At 39.7% G+C, this 17,904-nt stretch overlaps 1 protein-coding gene across 1 annotated transcript in view; it reads left to right on the top strand.

Annotated features, from left to right (window-relative positions):
• The first annotated feature begins 2,777 nt into the window (after window positions 1–2,777).
• The window catches only part of OSBPL11 (oxysterol binding protein like 11), a 99,284-nt gene continuing 84,157 nt past the window's right edge, over window positions 2,778–17,904 (top strand). Inside the window, exon 1 of the mRNA XM_029214788.1 lies at window positions 2,778–3,644. Within this exon, the coding sequence (XP_029070621.1) occupies window positions 3,454–3,644 (191 nt within the window). The 5' untranslated portion in view covers window positions 2,778–3,453. The remainder of the gene's footprint in view (window positions 3,645–17,904) is intronic.

Here is a 17,904-nt window from a genome sequence, read left to right as displayed (position 1 = left end):
TTCTTTATGTGGCAGGTAGAGAGTTTGTTTTTTAAAACATACCTTTATTTTGATTTAATTCACCTACCATGAATTCACCTGTTTAAAGCATACAGCTAGGGATTTCCCTGGTGGTCCAGTGGCTAAGACTCCCAATGCAGGGGGCCCGGGTTCAATCCCTGGTCAGGGAACTAGATCCCACATGCTGCAACTAAGAGTCCGCATGCTGCAACTAAAGATCCCGCATGCCACAACTAAGACCCAGTGCAGCCAAATAAATATTTAAAAAAAATAAAGTGTACAGTTAAATGGGTCTTAGTATATTCACAAGATTGTGCAACCATCACCACTAATCTAATTTTAAAACATTTCTATTACCCCTCAGAAACCTCATACACATTAGCAGTCACTCCCAATTCCTCCTTCCTCCCAGGCCTGGCAACCACTAATCTACCTTCTGCCTCTACAGATTTGCCTATTCTGGACATTTCATATAAATGGAATCACACAATATGTGGCTTTTGCTTTCTTGCTTCTCTCACTTAGCATAATGCTTTTGAAGTCAATCTTTGTTGTAGCATATGTTAGCACTCCATTCCTTTTATAGCCAACTAATATTCCATTGTGTGGATATAACCGCATTTTACATTTCCACTAGCTGTGTATGAGGGTTCCAATTTCCCCACATCCCTCATCAACATTGGTTTGGTTGTTCTCTACCTTTTATATATATAAATATATATATATTTATATATATAAAAGGTATATATTTATATATGTAAAAGGTATATATATATATACACACACACATATTATATATATATATATATATATATATATTTTTTTTTTTTTTGCCACACCACATGGCTTACAGGATCTTAATTCCCCGACCAGGGATTGAACCCGCACCCTTGGCAGTGAAAGCGTGGAGTCCTAACCATGGGACTGCCAGGGAATTCCCTTCTCTACCTTTGTGATTGTAGCCATCCTAGTGGGTGTGAAGCGCTCTTGCATTGTGGGTTTTTTTTTTGTTTGTTTGGTTGTTTTGTGGTACGCAGGCCTCTCACTGCTGTGGGCGCTCCCGCTGTGGAGCACAGGCTCCGGACGTGCAGTCTCAGTGGCCATGGCTCACGTGCCCAGCCGCTCTGCGGCACGTGGGATCTTCCTGGACTGGGGCATGAACCCATGTCCTTGGTTAGTAACTATGTTGAGAACTTCTTAATGTAGTTATTGACCTTTGCTATATCTTCTTTGGAGAAATATTTATTCAGTTCCATTGTCCATTTTAAAATTTAGTTATTTATCTTTTTATTAATGAGTTGTAAGGGCTCTTTACATATTCGGGATATAAGTCGCTTGTCAAATATATGGTTTGCAAATATTTTTCTCCCATTTTATGGATTGCTTTTTACTTCCTGATGGTATGGTTTACAGAACAAATGTTTTTAATTTTCATGAAACCCAATCTATTTTTTCTTTTGTCACTTACGCTTTGATGTTGTATCCAAAAGGCTTTGCCTGACCCCAGGTTGTGGACATTTATGCCTATGTTTTTCTTTTAAGGGTTTTATTGTTTTAGCTCTTACATTTATGTCTTTCATACACTTGGAGTTAACTTTTGTGTATGGTGTGAGGTAGGGGTCCAATTTCATTCTTCTGTATGTGAATAGCCAGTGTCCCAGCACCATCTGCTGAAAAGAATAGAGAGATCTTTTAAAAACATAGGTCAGATCACAATCCTCCTTTATTAAAATTTTCAATGATTTTCCATTGCACTTACAATAAAATCCAAATTTCTCTGCCTATCTCTTCACTTTCATTTCACACCACTCTCTTATTCACCATGCTCCAGGTCCCAGGTCTCTCATCTCCCAAAATAAGTAAAGCTTGCTATTCCCTTAGCTTCCTCACGTTTCTTTATTCTCTCACTTTAAATGCCATCTCCTCATAGATGACTTTCCTCAACTGTTCTTTCTAAAGTAAGTTCTCTATTCCATCTTGCTTATTTTCTATATCATCTCCTTTTATTTTCCTCATGGCCTTAATTACCTATATATCTGTATCTACTTTATTACTTTATTTACTTTCTTTGAGTAATACTTCTTTGCCTCTGCCATAGTGTTTCGCATATGGTGTACATTCGATTGTTAGAAAATATTATTTACAATTAGAAGGGACTTTAGAAATCACCTAAACACTCTTTGTTTTACAAATGCAGAAATCTAGGTCTAAGGAGGGTGAATGAGTTGTCTGAGGTTAAAAGGAATACTTTGATACTTTGATACCGAGAGCTCTAATTTCCAGGACAGTTTCTTTTTCATTTATAACACTGATTTGCCTTATGCCAATATCATGCTTTTTTTTTTTTTGAAATAACTAAAATGAAGAAATGGTTTTGTAATTCCTTATAGAAATGATTATTTTTCTAAGCTTTCTTCCTAAAATGACTGAAATGGGCCCTCAAATGGACGGCCTGGCCCGGGTTAGGAAGGCCTGAAGTCACCCTCCAGTAGGGCACTAACTCCTTTGTTTCTCCCTCCTTGGTTGTCCCACCGCCTCCTCCCTCTGCTGCCCACCGCCTCCCTTTCTTCGGAGTCCGCCGCCCCAGTACAGCCATCGCCGAGGCTCCGCCCCCTTCAGGGCCCCGTGCCCTGCTCCAAGATGGCGCTAGGGGCTTCTGCTCTGGGGGAAGTGAGCTCACGCTACTCCGGAAGGGAAGTGGGGGGGAGAGAGCAGGCGGGCGGGTGACCTGACGGGGGGCTGTGGGTGGGGTGGTGGCTGCAGCTGTGGCTTTCACATTCGGGCTAGAGAGAGGGCAAGGGACTCGTCCCGCCCCTGGGAACCCACTTGAGGACCCAGGGCCGAGGGCGTTGGAGGAAGTCGCCCCGAGCAGCTCGCCTCTACCTGGAGGCTAGGCGACCCTGGGAGCCGGCGTCCCGCCCTCGGCGGCCTCCTTCTCCGACCCTCCTCCCGGGCTGCCCGCGGGCGTCTCCAGCTCTTTCTTGAGGGCTGCGGTGGGAACCGCCGAGCGGGCTGGACCGGACCCTCCCGCTGAGGACCGGCCGGAGCAGAGGGAGCGCGGCGGGTCAGTCCGTCAGCGCAGAGGTCAGGCCGCGGGTACCCGTCCGTGGTCCGTCCTTCGCCCAGCACTCCTGGCTAGAGTCCGCGACCTCCCCACGCTGCTCCTGCTTCTCCTTTGAGCATGCCACCAAATCCTCTGGCAGGGTGATTTTTTTTCTCCTTGCTTTTGCCCAGAAGGAGATATATATTGAAAGGACATCTGTCTTCATCGCTATCCCTCTCCTCTTAAAAGTTTTCCTTCAGAGGGAATGCTTGCATTCCTCCCCTGGACCATTTGATGATTACTACTCCAGCCGCCGTCTGGTTTAGCAACTGGAATCACCTTCAGATCAGATCTTAAATCTTATCACTTACAAAATTACAGAGTTGTTCTCTCCCGCCCAAGAAGGGCAAATGGACTTTGGAGTTAAGATGCAGGGGGGTGAACCAGTGTCAACAATGAAAGTCTCCGAGAGCGAAGGAAGGCTGGAGGGCCTGGCCACCGCGGCGACCCCGAACAAGAACAGCAGCAACAGCAGCTGTGGGGGTGGAAACAGCAGCAGCGGCAGCAGCCGAGGCGGCAGTGCCAAAGGCTGGCAGTACAGGTACGGCTCTTTCTCCACGGTGATAGCCTGAGGTCGGAGTGTGCTGGAGTCTGCATTCCTACAGTTGCTGAAGGATGACGTTTTTTCACTAACTTCAGAAGTAACTAATAACATTTGGACCTGTGGTCCCATCTTTATTAGCAAGATTTAATTCATTCATTTGTCCATTCATTCAACAGGTATTTATTGAAGGCCTTTTGGAGAACACATAAATGTATCCCTGAACTTCCTCCACGACTCTAGAGCTAATTTTTTCTCTGATTTGATTCTATACTCACTTTTGTTTTTCCTATATTGTAATTTGTTTACAATAAGTCTGCCTCCCTTGTTGAGGGTAGGGACTGTTGAACTCAGCTCTCTCCGGAGGCTAGCAAATGCTAGGTGCTCAAAACATGTTTATCCAGTGATGGATGGAATCATTCAGTCAGAAAAGATTCTCGCCCTCATGGTGTTTGCGATTTAGAAGGAGAGATGTACATAAATAATCTGAATACAGAGGCAAAAGTACAACTGCTAGTGCCTCCGAAACTCTAAACTAGTGAGATGTTTCAGTTTGACTCGATCAGGCCACTCACACCTCTCTGTCTTTGAGAGATTCTACGTTCATTAATTTTTATTGATATGAATGAAAAAACTGAAGGAACAGGAAGTGAGTACTGGAGAAGCAATGGCAGTTTTATTTTTTGTTTTTGATATGTAAAGGATAGGTGGGTATAACCATCCAGAATCTCTTTTGCCAAATTGAGAAATATTTGACATGTAACATATTAGGTTCAGGTGTATAACATAAAGATTTGATATTTGTATGTATTGTGGAATGATCACCCCAATAGATCTAGTTAACATCTGTCACCACACAGAGTTAATTTTTTTTAATGAGAATTAGCAACTTTCTTATTTTTAAAAAATATTTATTATTTATTTATTATTTTATTTATTTTTGTCTGCGTCGGGTCTTAGTTGCAGCACGCGGGGCCTTCATTGAGGCATGCGGGCTCTTTGTTGCAGCACACAGGCTTCTCTCTAGTTGTGGTGCGTGGGGCTTCCTTTCTCTAGTTGTGGTGCGCAGGCTCCAGGGTGCATGGGCTCTGTAGTTGTGGTGCGTGGGTTCCAGAGTGCATGGGCTCTGTAGTTGTGGTGCGTGGGTTCCAGAGTGCATGGGCTCTGTAGTTTGCAGCACGCAGGCTCTCTAGTTGAGGCACACCAGCTCAGTAGTTGTGGCATGTGGGCTTAGTTGCCCCACGGCATGTGGGATCTTAGTTCCCTGACCAGGAATCGAACCCGCGTCCCCTGCGTTGTAAGGTGGATTCTTTACCACTGGACCACCAGGAAGTCCCAGCAACTTTCAAATGTTTGATATAGTATACGGTATCTATATGGTATCTGTAGTCACCATGCTGTACATTACATTTCCAGGACTTATTTATTTTATAACTGGAAGTTTGTACCTTTTCATCACCTTCACCCATTTCACCCACCCCTCCCTCTGGCTACCCTCAATCTGTTCTCTGTATTTATGAGCTTTGTTTTGTTTTTTAGATCCCATATGTAAGAGAGATAACACAGTATTTGTCTCTTCTCTGTGACTTATTTCACTTAGCATAATGCCCTCAAAGTTCATCCATGTTGGTGCACATGGCTAGATTTCCTTCTTTTTTTATGGCTGGATAATATTCCATTGTGTATATATACCACATTTTCTTTGTCCAATCATCACTGTCCATCTGATGGACACTTAGGTTGCTTCCATGTTTTGGCTATTGTAAATAACACTGCAATGAACATGGGGGTCCAGATATCTTTTTGAGTTAGTGTTTTCCTTTCCTTCAGATAAATACCTGGAAGTGGAATTGCTGGATTATTCAGAATCTTAAGAATGAATGAAATTGGAATATCTCATGGTATTGGAACTATAGGAATGAATTCTTAAATTTTGGTTAACCGACTGCCTGTGTGCTTAGCTCTCGGTTCTTTTTAGCTTTTGTGCTGTTTGTAGTTGTGAAATTTGAAAGGGATTAAAGTCAAGATTTCATGAAGGATATACATTTATCACGAATAATATTCATATATGTGAAATATGCAGGACTATATTAACACACAGAAACAAAGTGTAGAAGAGTATAACTTTTTATTGATAAGTGATTATATGACAGGAAAGTATATTTAGTTACTGTGAGATGTCTAGGCTCACTTTTGGAATGCATGATGCTTTTTCTTTTGTGGTTTAAGACTAACCATATAAAATTATCAATAACTTAGCAGGGTTATTTTGATATGACTTAAGGAAGCAAGGTAAAATAATATTTCATGTAGCCAGAGGTGAGTCTTCTGACATCCTCAACTCTTTGAAACCCAGTCTTAATTGAATTAAAAAGTGAAACAGGTTTCTTAACACTGTCATAAAGCCATATACTTTACTCCTATACTTTGATTCAGGACCCTATTATCCCTTACTTAGGGTATTATTTACTGGTTATATAATTTTCAAACTAGAATCTGTTGGAAGCACAAATGAAAAAAGTTATCAGGGGAAGTGTAACAGGAAATGGCAACTGACAGCAAAGGACAGTCAAAGATTTGAAAAGTTAACATGCAGACTAAGCTGTATTACTTCCTAGTAATATAATCATAGCTACAATGACCTTAAGTCATCCAGGAAAGCACAGTCTGTTTAAGCAAAGAACTGTAAGATACAGTGGTGAACAATTTCAAGGAAAATAGCTAAAAATTTTTTTTAAATGCTTGAGTATCTGGAAAATTCAGTTATGTGGAACTCTTCCCCAAGGATTCAGATATATAACGCATTACTGCATTTACATACTGACATATCTCTTTACTTAAATGAGGCTTGTTCGAAGCTAACCCTTCAGCCTACCTCTCAATCGAATTTATCCCCTTGTCCTCTATGATACTGATCAAACAATTTTATCCATTGTCCTGCATTGCTCCTTCTTCCCTGGCTTCTTCCTGTGAGGCCCAAAGCTCTAGACTTTAAAAACAACAATAATGAAAACTAACCTAAATCCTTTCCCCTTAAAAACAGTTTACACTCAAACTGCCTCCATTTCCTTAGCCCTCATTTATTGCTCAACCCATGACAGTTGGCTCTGTCCTTACCAAGGATATGAGTAAAAAATGATGAATGTTTTTAGATTCCTATTCCAGTTGATATCTCTGTAAGTGTATCTGTTATTATTCTTTTCTTGACTTTTTGGACATTACTTTCTCTTGGTTTCTCCTTTATTGCTCTAACTGTCGTCTAATTGCTCCTTTTTCATTTCTTTGTTTGGCTCTTTTCCTTTAGAAGCTGGTGTGATACTTCATCATCTTCTGTTCTTAAGCTCATGTTTTCTGTTTGTTATCTCAGTCTTTTCCATGGCCTCAGCAGCTCTCTCTGGAACTTGAGAGCTGTAAATTCAACTGCTTACCTGTCATTTTCTACCATCCCGTTTTAAAAAATGGAGATTTCAGGTTATGTCTTAGGGAGTGGTTGAAATTTAGTAACGACTGTGGTTCAAACCCTGGGCTTTGGCTTTGCAGACTTAGAAAATTAATTAGCATAATGTTTTCAAGGTTTATAAATGTTGTCATATATATCGTTACTTTATTCCTTTTTGTGGCTGAATAATACTCCACTTATGTATATACCGTGTTTTGCTTATCTCTTCATCAGTTGATGGACATTTGGGTTGTTTCCATTTTGTGGTTATTATGAATAATGCTGCTTTGAACATTTGTGTTCTAGTTTTGTGTGGACATGTGTTTTCATTTCTCTTGGATATATACCTGGGAGTGGAATTGCTGGGTCATATGGTAACCGTTTAACTTTTTTTTTTTTAATTTATTTTATTTTGGGGTCTTTGTTGCTGCACGCAGGCTTTTCTCTGGTTGCGGTGAGCGGGGGCTACTCTTCGTTGCTGTGCACGGGCTTCTCATTGAGGTGGCTTCTCTTGTTGTGGAGCATAGGCTCTAGGTGTGCAGGCCTCAGTAGTTGTGGCACATGGACTCAGCAGTTGTGGCTGACGGGCTCTAGAGCGCAGGCTTGGCAGTTGTGGTGCACAGGCTTAGTCGCTCCATGACATGTGGGATCTTCCTGGACCAGAGCTCAAACCTGTGTCCCCTGCATTGGCAGGCGGATTCCCAACCACTGCACCACCAGGGAAGCCCCTGTTTAACTTTTTGAGGAACTGTCAGACCATCTTCCAAAGCTGCTGCACCACTTTACCTTCTTATCAGCAGTGTGTTAGGGTTTTAATCTCTTCACCTTCTCATCAACACTTGTTATTGTCTGTCTTTTTGGTTTTAGCCATCCTAGTGGGTATGAAATGGTGGTGGTGGTGCATTGTGGTTTTGAATTGCATTTCCCTGATGAATAATAATGTTGAGTATCTTCATGTACTTATTGGTCATTTGTCTTATCTTCTTTGGAGAAATGTCTGTTCAGAGATTTTGGCCATTTTTTTTTTAATTGAACTATAGTTGGTTTACAATATTGTGCTAGTTTCAGGTATACAGCAAATGTCATATATATATATATATATATATATATATATCAGATTCTTTTCCATTATAGGTTATTACAAAACATTGAATATAGTTCCCTGTGCTATGCAGTAGGTCCTTGTTGTTTATTTTATATATAGTAATTTGTATCTGTTAATCCCAAACTCCTAATTTATCCCTACCCACTTCCCCTTTGATAATCATAAATTTGTTTTCTATGTCTGTGAGTCTGTTTCTGTTTTGTAAATAAGTTAATTTGTATCTTTTTTTAGATTTCACATATAAGTGATATCATATGATATTTGTTCTTCTCTGCCTGACTTATTTCACTTAGTATGATAATCTCTAGGTCCATCCATGTTGCTGCAAATGGCATTATTTTTTTGTATGGCTATGGCTGAGTAGTATTCCATTGAATATATATACCACATCTTCTTTATCCATTCATCTGTTGATGAACATTTAGGTTGCATCCATGTCTTGGCTATTGTAAATAGTGCTGCTGTGAACATTGGGGTGCATGTATCTTTTTGAGTTAGAGTTTTGTCTTTTCCGGATATATGCACAGGAGTGAAATTGCTGGATCATATGATAACTCTACTTTTAGTTTTTTAAAAAATAAATTTACTTTATTTTTATTTATTTTTGGCTGTGTTGGGTCTTCGTTGCTGTGCGCGGGCTTTCTCTAGTTGTGGCGAGCGGGGGCTACTCTTCGTTGTGGTGCGCGGGCTTCTCATTGCGGTGGCTTATTTTGTTGCGGAGCACAGGCTCTAGGTGCATGGACTTCATTAATTGTAGCACGTGGGTTCAGTAGTTGTGGCTCGTGGGCTGTAGAGCACAGGCCCAGTAGTTGTAGCACACGGGCTTAGTTGCTCCATAGTATGTGGGATCTTCCCAGGCCAGGGCTCGAACCCGTGTCCCCTGCCTTGGCAGGTGGATTCTTTTTTTGTTTTTTGTTTTTGTTTTTTTTTGTTTTTTTGGTGCCGAAACCCAGGAGGCAGATGGATTCTTAACCACTGCACCACCAGGGAAGTCCCAGCAGGTGGATTCTTAACCACCGTGCTACCAGGGAAGCCCCTATTTTTAGTTTTTTAAGGAACCTCTGTACTGTACTCCATAGTTGCTACACCAACGTACATTGCCACCAACAGTGTAGTTCCCTTTTCTCCACACCCTCTCCAGCATTTATGATTTGTAGACTTTTTGTTGATGTCCTTTGGCCATGTTTAATTTGGATTTTGGGGTTTTTTTTTGAGTTGTAAGGGTTCTTTATGTATTCTGCATACAATTTCCTTATCAGATATATGATTTGCAAATATTTTCTCCTGTTCTGTGGGTTGTCTTTTCACTTTTTTTTTTTTTTTGCCATGCCACGTGTTTTGCCGGATCTTAGTTCCCCAACCAGGGATTGAACCTGGGCCCATGGAAGTGAAAGCACTGAGTCCTAACCACTGGGATGCCAGGGAACTCCCATCTTTTCAATTTCTTGATGAAATTACTTTCAGCACAGAATAATATAAAATATTAGAAATAATAGAAAATTATTTTTATGAATATTTGTTTTCATTTAGTTTTAAGATGATTTAGTGGTTTTTATGTTTAATTATAATTAATTATGTTTAATTTTAATCCACCTGGAGTTTATTTAGAAATATATGAGATAGTGTGTTATCTATTATTGTGTTACAAATTATCCCCAAATTAAACAGCAGCGTTTTTTTGTCTCACAGTGTCTGTGGGTCAGTAATGTCTGTGCAGCATTGCTGGGTGGTCTGGCTCTGGGTCTTCCACAAGGCTACAGTCATCTTGAGGCTCAGCTGGGAAGGATCCACTTCCTGGCTCATTCTTGTGGCTCTTGGCACAATTCAGTTCTTTTGGCCTGTTGGAAACAGACCTCAGTTCCTCATGAACTGACCACTGGTGGCCTCCTTTGGTTCCTGGCCACATGGGCCTCTCCACGTAGCATCTTACTACTTGGCAGCTTGTTTCCTCAGAGTGAGGAAGTGAGAAGAGTGCTAGCAAGAAGGAAGTCACAATATTTCGTAACCTAGGCATGGAAGTGAAGTCACATCACTTTTCACTAATCATTAGAAGAAAGATGAGGTTCAGCCCACACAAAGGTGTGAATACCAGCAGGTAGGGATCAATGCAAGCCATGCAAGAAGGTGCCCGTCGTAAATGTTAGTATGAATGGACTCAAGATTGTCGTCTGTGATTGAGATAGATTTGACAAGTACACAGTTGGAAGTAAAGCTGAGAGTTGGAGGCTGAATTTGACTGTTGGGGAATAAGAGGAGCTACTTGGAGATTAGTTGCAATGACCTAGACATGAGCTAATAAAGGGAAGGTGTTAGTAGGCTGGAAAAGAAGGAAATCATTAGAGGAAGAGTGACAGACCTTGGTGGTTGATTAGGTGATTGGGTAGAAGGTAGTAGTGAGGGAAGGAAGTAAAAATTGACTTCAGTTATCCAGATATAAAACTTTGAAAAGCCTATAGGAGAAACAGATTTGGGGGAGTCAAATGATGCATTTGCTTTTAGGTATGTTCAGCTTAAGTTGCCAGAATGTTTAAGTGACCTTAGAGATATGGTGCATTAGAAATGTAGATAATTGCCTTTGTAGTATCCAGAATGTTTTCACTTCTGTTATCACATTTAATCCTCTTGGACGAAGATAGGGCATCTAGGGCGTTGTTATCCCCATTTTACAGTTGAAGAAAACGGAAATCAAAATGAGTTGGCCAGGGTTATATACCTAGTAAGTGAAAGAACTTTTATTCCTAGGTAGTTATTTGCATAAAGGTATTAAAAATAGATGAGCTGTCTAAAGGAATGAATAATTATTGATAAATAATTAGTTTAGAACATGGTGGTTTCATCATTTACTAGTGTTTTAACTCATGCAGCAAATACTTTTGAGCGTTTACCATGTGTGAAGCCCTCTGTTAGTTAATTCCAAATTAACGTGTGCTCTCAGAACAATGAAAGTAGGGACCCCAAGGCTTGGTTTGGGAGGGTCATGAAAAAGAATCAGAAAAGGGAAGAGCCTCAACTACATATGCAAAATATGTCATGACAGACTTTTTAAAAACCAAAGCTGAGATGTGAATTTATTAGATTAGCCTTACATTTTCTTCTATCCAGAGTAATTTATACTCATATGATTTATATTCACCGTTTAAAATAAAAATAGATTTCTTTTTCTTTTTAGATTCCTTAATTCTAGATCCTTCCTTCCTTTTTCATAGTAACGTTCAAAGTTTATAAAATGTGTGTGTTTCTATTATTTTTCTTCATGTCAGCTTTCAGAAAAATTTTCAAATCTGCAAATCTGCCACTTGTTTATTTAAAATGGACAGATGAGATCTACCCAGAGGAGGAACCGGGAAGCAAATTAGGGTGTATGATGGGCCTGCTTTTTCCTGTTTGGGGGCTCTGTGCTAGTTAACCTCTGTTAACAAACAGACAGATCTCTTTTCTTCATCATCAGATAGTATGCATTTCAGTAAATGGGTAGAAGTCTGCAAATGTATAGTATAGAAATAATTTTTGTGGTCAGACCTGGTATCTTCCACTCTAAATACTCTGTTACAGGGAAAAGTACCCATTTGCAAATGGGGAAATGACATTTGCCTAAATATAACCTAATGTTTGCTGTCTTTGAGATTTTACCACTTCTTTTGAGGTTGATTTGAAGAAAAAGTCGTAAATGTTTGCTTTTTTCTCTGTAGGGGTTAAAGGGAAGTTGGATATATATTTCTGTACCCTAGATTTTGTTTTCCTATCTGAAATCTGCTACAGATGATAATAAAAACAAGGGAAAGACAACTTACAGGCATGAAACTGAAAACAGTAAAATACTGTTCCAGAAATCTAGTGAGAACTCTACCCAAGCCTTGAACAAGATTTTGGTTTGTTATGGTATACTGTGATTTCTTATATTTTTGCTTTAAGAGTTTAAATATAATCCATTTGAGTTCATATTTTCCTAGAAGTGATACTGTATTAAAACTATACAAAGAGGGGACTTCCCTCGTGGTCCAGTGGGTAAGACTCCACGCTCCCAATGCATGGGGCCTGGGTTCGATCCCTGGTTGGGGAACTAGATCCCACATGCATGTCGCAACTAAGGAGTCCGCATGCCCACAACTAAAAGATCCCACATGCTGCAATGAAGATCCCATGTGCAGCCTAAATAAATAAATATTTAAAAAAACAAAAAACTATGCAAACAACTTAATGTTAGAACATACAAATTAGGGTTTTTTTTAGTATTTTCTGAATAAGTCACGTAATTTAGGTCCCAGAGGTAATTGTCCATCAAATAGACTTGTGGGAAATTATGTCTTTTGTTTTTGGTTTTGAATATAGTAGAGATAGCAGGGCCCATGGTGTAATGGTTAGCACTCTGAACTCTGGAAATAGTGGAGAATATTCTTGATGTAAATTATACTACTTTGAGAGAGGGAAAATCTTTCCTAGCTAAGAATCTTCCACTGTACTGATTTTGTTTAATAAAATGATTTGTGTCCAGACTTGTTCAGGTTTAACTTAAAACGAAATTGCGTGATTAAACAGTCACATTAGTGTTTTGGCATTACCATCTGGGTTTTAGGACAATTTATAGAGTAGTTCAGTTTGCTGGTGAAAGAAAGGATTCTCTTTTTGGTTAATAAGATATTGTAACAAAACATGATTTCGCACCTGGAGTTTCCCTGTACTTGAGTTTGGCTGCCATTGCGGTTTGCTTCCATTGCTACTATTGAGGTTGGCTGGAAGGTCCCTGGAGGGGTAGACTGAAGTCTATGGTTGCTACTGGCTGTAGCTGGAAACCTTAGTCAGAGGGATCGAAGGGAGAGAAAAAGAAAAGGAACAGGAGGGAAAACAGGGACAGAAAAAGGACATAGCAAAGAGAGACAGAGGGAGAGAGAGAGAGTGAAGGAGGGAAGAAAGGGACAGAATGAAAATGATATAAATGGTTAGATGAAATGCCACCAATGTTGCTTCTGGAACAGGTTTCCTAACCTTGATAGAGGCCTTTTTAATATACTGCCTGAGCCTATACCCTCAATTCTATAAAGAATTACTTGTTTAACAATTTTGTAGATGTTTCACTTTATAACCAACATAAATGAAAAGTATTTTTAATTTAATTTTGGGGAATAGGTAATATGTTCACTTGATCCAAAAAAATATTAAAAGGTGTGTAATGAAAATCTTCCTTCCACCCGATCCTCCACCTGCTCAGGACTCCTTCCACCTAAAAATAGAGAGTACACACTCTTGGCTTCCTGTGTGTGCTTTCAGAGATTTTTAAAAAAAGAATTAAGTAAATACAGTATACATTTGTCCCACTTTTAATTGTATCACAAATGATATCATACTATGTGTGTGTGTGTATGTATGTACATACATACACACACACACACACACACACACACACACACACATATGTATGTAATATTAGTTCAGGCTGCCATAACAAAATACTGTACTCTGGATGGCTTAAACAACAAATTTATTTTCTCACAGTTGTGGAGGCTGGAAGTTTTGAGATCAGGGTGCCAGCATTGTCAGGTTCTGGTGAGGGTGTCTTCGAGGTGTGCAGATGACCTTCTTTTCACTGTATCCTCACATGGCAGAGGGGTGGGCTGGGGGGGCTTCTCACTGTGGGCTCACATGGTGGGGGGGGGACGTGGGGGAGAGAGAGAGAGGTTGAGAGAGAGGTGTGAGAGAGCTCTCTGGTTTTTCTTGTAAGGGCACATCTCATCATAAGGGCCCCAGTCTGTACCTAAGCATCTCCCAAAGGCCCCATCTCTAAATACCATCATATTGGGCGTTAGGACTTCATATGAATTTTGTAGGGACACAATTCAGTCCACCTTTAATAAGTTCCCTATCTATGGACATTTAATTTGTTTCCAAAATTTTGCTGTTATAAATAATGATGCAGTGAATAACCTTCTGCACATTTCACAAGCATATGAATATATCTGTGGGAAAAATACCCAGGAGTTGGAATTACTGAGTCAATTTGTAATTTTGATAGTAGTTATCATCAGATTTCTCCTCATTGGGGTGTACAGTGGCAATGATTGAGTGCTTATTTCCCATCAGCCTCTTCAGTGTAATGTGTTATTAGATTGGCAAAAATCTAAAAGTTTAATAGGTTAAAAAATGGTACTTCAGTGTAGTTTTACTTTGATTCTTTTTTTTTTATTATGAGTGAGGTTTTAGTATTAAATTCTGAATGAGATTTTTTTTGCAGAAAAATTTAACAGGTTTATTTATGATTATAATAAAGTTGAACTGCTGAAACTTGTTCACTGAAACATTCTGAGTTGCATTAATGCTTTATGTCCCCACATTTATATTAAAAATTCAGGGACTTCCCTGGTGGCTCAGTGGATAAGAATCCGCCTGCCAATGCAGGGTACATGGGTTCGAGCCCTGGTCCGGGAAGATCCCACATGCAGTGGGGCAACTAAGCCCATGCGCTGCAACTACTGAGCCTGCATTCTAGAGCCTGTGAGCCACGACTGTTGAGCCCTCGTGCCACAACTACTGAGCCTGTACTCTAGTGCCCATGTGCCACAACTACTGAAGGCCATACGCCTAGAGCCCATGCTCCACAACAGAAGCCACTGCAAGGAGAAGCCCCCCCACCGCAACAAAAAGTAGCCCCCCTGGTCGCCACAAATAGAGAAAGCCTGTGTGCAGCAACGAAGACCCAATGCAGCCAAAAATAAATAAAATTAAATCATTAAAAAAAATCACACACAAATGAAAATGGAAAAACTGCCAGTACCTGATTACTGTCCCCTATTTTTCCACTAGCAATCATATACTTAAGTACCTTTGGACCCCATGGGAAAAAAATATCTAATGTTCAGAACTACCAGTGACAGGAAGAAGAGGATTTTCTTTTTTTTAGAAGAATGAAAGGTTTCCCATCATAGTGGATTCTTAAGCATGTTCTCCATATATGCGGCATGCTAGCTGGATGTCTTTTTTTTTTTTTTAATGAATAAATCCTTTCTGCAATTAACAGCTAAGTTTTTTTTTTAATAAATTTATTTTATTTTTGACTGTGTTGGGTCTTCCTTGCTGTGAGCAGGCTTCTCATTGCAGTGGCTTCTCTTGTTGCGGAGCATGGGCTCTATGCACGCAAGGTTCTGTAGTTGTGGCTCGCAGGCTCTAGAGCACAGGCTCAGTAGTTGTGGCACACGGGCTTAGTTGCTCCTGGGCATGTGGGATCTTCCCGGACCAGGGCTCGAACCCATGTCCCCTGCATTGGCAGGTGGATTCTTAACCACTGTGCCACCAGGGAAGCCCTGGATGTCTTTTGGCATAATTGTTATGGCATGGATAGCACACAGGTTTGTGTTTCCAAAAAGGCCAACCAGATAGGCCTAACTTGCCTCCTGCAAAGCACCAGTAGCTGCACTCTGGAAGTGCAGATCTGCTTTGAAGTCCTGAGCAATTTCCCGCACCAGAGGCTGGAAGGGAAGTTTGCCAATCAGAAGTTCACTGGACTTGAGATAATGTCTGATTTCACCGAGTGCCACAGTACCAGGCTTGTAACGATGAGGTTTCTTCACACCTCCAGTAGAGGGCGCACTCTTGCGAGCGGCTTTTGTAGCCCTGCTTCCTGGGTGCTTTACCACTGGTGGATTTGCAGGCAGGCAGCTTTGTATGAGCCATGGTATAGAGACCTCTTACTTACCCACCTTCTCCTTTGGCTGGTGCTCAACAAACTAGAGCTGGCACTGGTGTTGGAGAGCGACAGCCTCTGAGTGGGATTTTATCCTGTTTTGCTATCATGGTAAATCGTGAATTAGTTTAAATCAGCAATTGGGAAAAGTCTATACAAAATATACTTATGCCTTTAAAATTTTTTTTCTTATTATACTCTTGGTAGCTCAGAGACATGGCTTCATCTTAGAGTATACATTGTATGTTTTGAAGTCATATTTTTAAAATTTCATGTGATTTTATAGTTATACAAGATATGGAATCATTTGATTATACAGATTTGTAATTGGGAGGTAATCCACTTCCTAGTAGTAATAGAGAGTTTGAAGATTATATATATGTATGTATATATATATACGTATATATATATATATGTATATATATATATGTGTATATATATATATATATATATATATATGTATCTCCACCAAAAATTACGATGAAACTATTATTTAAAAAGATTATTTATTTAGTTTTTTGGTTGTGCCAGGCAACATGCAGGATCTTAGATCCCTGACCAGGGGTCGAGCCTGGGCCCTTGGCAGTGAGAGCGCAGAGTCCTAACCACTGAACTGCCAGGGAATGCCCAGATTTTTCTTTTATTTAAGTAGTAGAATGAACTTTTAACATTTTGTGTTGTTTTTTGAATAATTAATATTTATAGGTTCTTTAATGAAAAAAACTTGAGCGTTTGAATTTGTTGTTACTTAGGCAATAAGTGTAAAATTTTCAAAAGAAGAATCAACTCTTTAGTCAGGTTATATATATATATGTATATATATATGAAAATAAACATTGCTTGGTGCTTCTTGTGTGGTTGTCACCTTTTTTCCCCCTTTTTTATTCAAATGTGGAGGAAGTGAAATGGCCTTCTGCTTTTTCTTTATACTTTCAATTTTGAAAGAATTAGCACAAGGGAAGAAAACATTCTTTCTTGAATTATACAGAAATTAAATGTTACTCTAAATGTGTTTTTGGAACCAAGTATGGTTTAAAACCAGAGAGAGGTACATACAAAAAGAGAAAAAGAAAATAGACATACAGATAGGGAGGGTGGCAGTGGACTTTAGTACCCTGCTGTTCTCTTGGTCTGTGCTGTCTTGGTCTCATTGAAATGGCTTACTGCGAAGACCTTTTGAGAGTATATGAGGGATAAGTAAATGCTACTATGTGAACAAGAAAAAATTTCCTACTTTTCTCTAAAAATTTTAAATGTGAAATATGATGTTCTTATTTGCAAACTTTCCTTTTGAAATAATTTTCTTTTGAGAAAAAACCTTTAGAATTTTGAGTAATGAGTAATGTACACACATTTTAGATTGAAAGGGTCATCTAACTAAAGCATGAGAAAACTGAGGCCCAGAGAAATTAAGTGATTTGGTCAGCCTCATTCATGGTGTTAGTCAGTGGGAAAGTCAGAACTAGGTCCTTTATCCATCCCTTTTAGGTGTGCATTCCACAGTATAACACTACCTCACACTTAAGCTTTAGAAACTTAATTTTGAACATAAGCGGTATTGAAAAGTCCACTAGTAATGTCTGGAAGTCCTGTTTATAGGTAAAAATTCACCCTATTTTTGTTGGCCAACAATGGTGCTATAGGCTGGTATGAAAAAACTGGCCCTTTTTTTATATGGAAAGGTGGGAGTTATATTAGTTGTAGCCTTTGGAGAGCAGGTTGGCAATATCTATAAATATTAAAAATGCATGTACTTTTCACCTAGCAATTTCATTTTTCGCAGATGTACTCAAAGATATATGTGTAACTTGTTTTGTTACAGTATTGTTTGTAATAATAAAAGCCTGGAAGCAAATGTCCATCACTAGGGGGACTAGTAATACTGCTTTGCAATGGATTACTATGCAGATGCTAGAATGAATTAGACCAAAATGAAATCATCCCTAAGAAAACTGAAAAAAGCAAGGTACAGTGTATGTAATCTCAACCATTTTTTTTTTGGCTGCACCGGGTCTTAGTTGCAGCACGTGGGATCTTTGTTGAA

This window comes from Monodon monoceros, unplaced genomic scaffold (genome assembly GCF_005190385.1).
Source record: "Monodon monoceros isolate NGI ecotype Baffin Bay Population unplaced genomic scaffold, NGI_Narwhal_1 Super_Scaffold_11, whole genome shotgun sequence".
Classification (NCBI taxonomy): Eukaryota; Metazoa; Chordata; class Mammalia; order Artiodactyla; family Monodontidae; genus Monodon; species Monodon monoceros.
The sequence above is the reverse complement of the archived record's forward strand: the minus strand, read 5'-3'. Positions and strand labels throughout refer to the sequence as shown.